We start from the raw sequence: 5000 nt of genomic DNA, 5'->3' as shown, positions 1-5000 counted from the left end.
TTTTTAAACTTGCTAGAGTTGGGGTAGATGAACAAGGTGCTTCTATTTTGGCATCTTTAAGTTGTTTATAGTAATTATTATTATTATTATGATTTGTTATTATTATTGGTATTTTATTATTTACATACACCTTTGCAATTTCAGTACACCCCTAATCTTTCTTCCTTGAGGGAACCAGCACGTTTTCCCAATGAGTTTTGTGCTTCCACAATTTTATGTTGCTCTCTCCAGCCTACCTCTCCTCTTCTCCACAACTTCAGCCTCTCATCTCCTCTTCATTTGGCTCTTTGGATGACTATTGTTAATATCTAAGAAATTTCTCAAAATGGGAAGTGTAGTTTTTTAGTGCGTGATTAGATATTCCTTTCAGACATAGGATTTTTTTTTTTTTTTTTTCTGCATAGGCATTTGTGATAAGTACTTAGGTTCTTGTTGTTAATAAAATTACAAAGAAACAAAATGTTTCACAAGGGAAATTATCTGTTAACCTATGGATACCATGATGGCATCATTGTTTATAATTATCTTTACATATAGATGGCACCACATGTGCTTAACCCAGTGGCTGCAGGTTTATGTACTGTCTACTGTACACAAAATTTTGTGTATCTTGTTGCTCACAGATGTTGCTCAGCTGCCAAGGAGTCAGTTGATAGGCCTTAGTGACTGCACCTGATTTCTCCATTACTTGAACTTGTTGGAAAAGGTTTTTTTCTAACACTTAATATCAGTACTGTTACTGTAGTTATTGACATTATGAATAATATATCATTCTTAAAATATTAATGACAATAAAAGTAGTAAAATTATTAGAAAAAAAATCATGAAAATCCAGGAATAGTGTAAACAGATGAGATATGGTAGTACTAGTAATTGATTCCTTTTATGACTATGTATTTGTGGAGCTATCTGTATTTAATGACAATAAACTAAAATTACAGTGAATATGGTTCATAATCATACCATCTGCAGTAAATGGGTTAACCTATTGCTACAGGGGAACATTTATGTCCTCTGTCTTTTGTTTTGTGAATTGTCATTACATGTAGATGGCTCTACAAGTGCTTACCCACCAAGGATTCAGTTAGTAGGCCACCTGATTTCCCCTCTCTTTGAGTTTCAGAAAAGTTGTTTTTATACAATGCTTTTAATAACAGTATTTTTATTGAACTTTATGATTATTATGATGTCAGTGATGCCAAGAGCAATGAAAAAGTAATAAACAATATTTTCAAAAATCAGGGAAAAGCTTAATCATGTGAGATGAGTAAGACTAGTAATTGACTCCTTGGTAATTAAGCATTTGTAAGCCATCGGTTTGTGAATACAATTACTGAACTCACGGTGGACATAGCATGCCGTCCCCATCGGCAGTGGTTTGATAGTCAAGAAGTCAATTACTAGTATGATCTACTCAACTGTTTACCCTTTTGCTTGATTTTCAGAGAAGTACTTTTTAATTTTTACTGATAGTAAGCCATTGGATCAGGGTGATGTAGCTGTTACATCATGAAAATATTTATTTTTGCATGAGGGCTGTGTCAGAATGTGCTGTCATGAAAAAATTTGGAGGAAGGTTAAGGTGATAGGAATGATTTATCACAAGTGCACAAAGCTCTTGCAGGAAGATTAGGCTCGGTGGGCATTTAGGAAGGGACGCTTGCATTCTTTCCACCAGTAAATGAGGGTGGAATGTACCATCTGTGAACCATGACTGGAAGAGTACCAACTGTTACGAGCTAAGGGTCCTAATCCTGCCTGCTGTGACTGGTAGCATAGGATGTTACAGAAAATTCAATTATATGAAAATGGGTTAAAATGACAAATATGTTACATATTGTTGTAGACTACCAAAGAAATTATTTGGAATCTGCTCAACAAAAATAATCCACCAGTCATCTAGATGCAGCATAGCAAATGACAAATATAGGCTTTGGAAAATGCTCATGCAGAAACAGGGATAATAACTTTGCAAAGAGGAGGCATGGAATGTTGATACTACTCATGATTATTTATATAGGCCTTGCCTACAATCTGCACACTCTTAGGATCCTCTGCAGACTGCCAGGCAGCCAGATCCAAGGGGTTGATATTGTTATTAGCATTTTTAGAATCAGATTATCAATGATGATAATAATGATAACAATATTATTAGCATTAAAAAAATTTATACAGAAACTCAAAAAAGGGAATATCAGGTTAGGTCAGGTAGACTTACTAATTGGCTCCCTGGTGATTGAAAATTTGTGGAGCCTTCTCTGTGCAAACAATTGCAGTCAACAGTACATGTACCCGGCAGTATTTGCTTCCATTTTAATATAGTTTGGAGACTGGTTGTAAAGCATATTTGTGTATAAATTATAGCATCAGAAAATCAAGTTTTGTAAGCTAAGGCAGACATTCCAAGCTGTGTTGTCTGTAAATCACAGAATTTTAATGATTCAGACACTATCATTTTGTCTTTTTCATCCTGTGGATGAAACTCTTAACCTGTTGGATCTGATTTCCGTCACGGAAATCACAGTGCCGTAAATAAGGCCAGTAGGTTATGTAAGTGGCCAATATCCCGGGCAAGCGGTGCGCATGCTGGGCACTCATGAGCAGTGACAAGACTCTGTGCCACCCCCTTGTGGAGTTATTTTGCATAAACTTTTAGCTTATTTTCGTAGTGCAGACTCCATATCATCTCTTTATGTAATAAATAACTCAGTGCAAGAAAAAGAAATATGGAACATTTGGTTATTTGTGTTATATATCTATTTTTTCAGCATTTTCAATTTTCGCTAATACAACCTGCGCTCCCAGTCACAGTGGTCAGGAATACAATGCACAGCATGGAAAGGGCCATGAATGAGAGAGCGCTAGCTCTCCTATTCACGGCTTACACACCTTAAATTCCACATTCGTTTATCGATGGGAATAATGCAAAAGCCCCCTTCTAAGTGCCAAATAAGTCTAATCACACTCCAAGAGGTTTATGCACTTGTGACAAGTCTATTCCGTCAGCCTGGCCTTCGTTCATGATAGCAAGTTCACATCACCCAGCCCGCAGCCATTTTGTCCAAAGGCGGCATGTTTACGTCACCCGGGCCTCGTCTCAGATTTTTCCATGAGGGGACCGTAACTTCATCCAGGTTATAGGGGTTAAATTATCTGGTGAAATTATCGTATGACTGTCGTACTCCTCTCTGTAACCTGTGGCTTCTGTTATGTTTCACTTTGTGCATAATGTTAGAAAGAACATTCACAGTAACTGTAGACAGTAGGTCTACTTGGTGTCTTCAGTGATTGTTAAAGGATAGCTCCAAACTCCAAAATTAAAAAAATATATATATGAGAGGGTTCCCAGTAGTTGAAGTTTCATCATATGCCTGAATATACTCCTATATTATTGCCATATAAGTGTTATAAAAAGTTTCTGCAGTACAAGGCTGACTGGCACACTCAGTAACTGCTGTCTGTCACTTATCCTTAAATTGTTACTCATATGAGTTGGTGCCACATTGGAAGGAGTGGTGGAAAACGCACTGCATTGCATGAAAAGCTCCTTGCTGAATCTGAAACAGTGACATCAGACAAAGCAGTTCTTGAAAACATATTTATGTTATCAAAATACATCTCCAAAATAATTTCATACCTTTATGGAGTTGTTGTCTTGTTCCTTTGATTAGATACTGGAGTATTGCACAGTATTAAATACTACACAGAACTCCTATATTTTTATAATAATATAACTATGTAAAGACTATTTTCTTGTCCGATTAGGAATGTTACTTGTCATAATTGCTTTGTATACCTCTGTATGCTCCTTTAAATTTAAAATCATTCTCAGTTATTTATCTGATATTCATTTGGTAAATATAGAAGAATTTGTCCTAATAGTCATTTAGTTCAGCCCATTGAGAATAAATCTTTTAGGTTTGGGTATGTCTCTCAACAGTTTCATGGTGTTTCCACATCTTTTGGGTTCCTTTGGATGTAGAAGAGGGTGTGAGCTTTTTATATTTTCTAAAATCCCTTTTGCATGATTTGAATTCTATTATGGTTTTGGTATGGTTTCTAGTGAACAGATTGGGCTGTTTATGGCTCATGATTTTTTCTTTCTTTCTTATTTTTAAGATTGTAGCTGGGGGTTAAGGTACAAACTTGTGATAACTAGAAAAGCAAAAATCTAGTTATTGATATTGCCCTTTCTTTACTGTGTAGTATTTAATACAGGTTTTATAAATGTCAAGTACAAGTGCATTGTTGCTTCTTCCTATTCACTTAATTTTTTCATCCCAAGTTGCATTACTTTGTGTGACAAAATTCTGCATCTGTTGCATTTAATTTTTCTTGTTCTGGTGTTGGCAGCTATGGTGAATCTTTAACATTGTTATCCTTTCTCTTTCTCCTTCTCTATCTCTTGCTCTTTCTCTGCAATTTTAAATATTAATATTATTTCTCTGTGGCATTTGTATATTGGTATTAATTGTTGGTCTCCTTCTTTATTGTATCTCTCTCTTTTCCTTCACTTTTAAAGAAATCTTTGTACTCTTAGCTCAATTTAAATAAAGTGATGCACGTAATAAGGGATGTAAGAATAAGTGATGCTCCTCTGAGAGACCTCAAAAAAACAAACCATGTTTTCATATAGCAAATCCGTGGGCGTCAACCAGGAACATCAGGCCGCCTACATCGCACCCAGAGTGGGGATTGGGTTTGGTCCAGCGATGAGGAAGAAGGGGAGAAGGACGGCGATGAGGTGAGTAACAGGACTGTTAAGTTGCAGATGAGGGGTCATAGAAAGTGAAGGTGTGTGTGTTTTTATGCGCGTGTGTGTTTTTATGCGTGTGTGTGTTTTTGCGCGCATGTGTGTTTTTGCGCACATGTGTGTTTTTGCGCACATGTGTGTTCTTGTGTGCATGTGTGTTTTTGCGCGCATGCATGTGTGTGTGTGTGTGTGTGTGTGTGTGTGTGTGTGTGTGTGTGTGTGTGTGTGTGTATGTGTGTGTGTGTGT

At 36.6% G+C, this 5000-nt stretch overlaps 1 protein-coding gene across 11 annotated transcripts in view; it reads left to right on the top strand.

Moving 5' to 3' along the window:
- The window catches only part of fray (oxidative stress responsive kinase frayed), a 90759-nt gene that overhangs the window by 73088 nt on the left and 12671 nt on the right, over positions 1-5000 (top strand). For all 11 annotated transcript variants that reach the window (XM_070135831.1, XM_027378708.2, XM_027378709.2 and 8 more), the window contains one exon: positions 4637-4744. In XM_070135831.1, the coding sequence (XP_069991932.1) occupies positions 4637-4744 (108 nt within the window). The remainder of the gene's footprint in view (positions 1-4636; positions 4745-5000) is intronic.

This window comes from Penaeus vannamei, chromosome 21, assembly GCF_042767895.1.
Source record: "Penaeus vannamei isolate JL-2024 chromosome 21, ASM4276789v1, whole genome shotgun sequence".
Taxonomy (NCBI): domain Eukaryota; kingdom Metazoa; phylum Arthropoda; class Malacostraca; order Decapoda; family Penaeidae; genus Penaeus; species Penaeus vannamei.
This window is presented reverse-complemented; position numbering and strand designations above follow the sequence as displayed.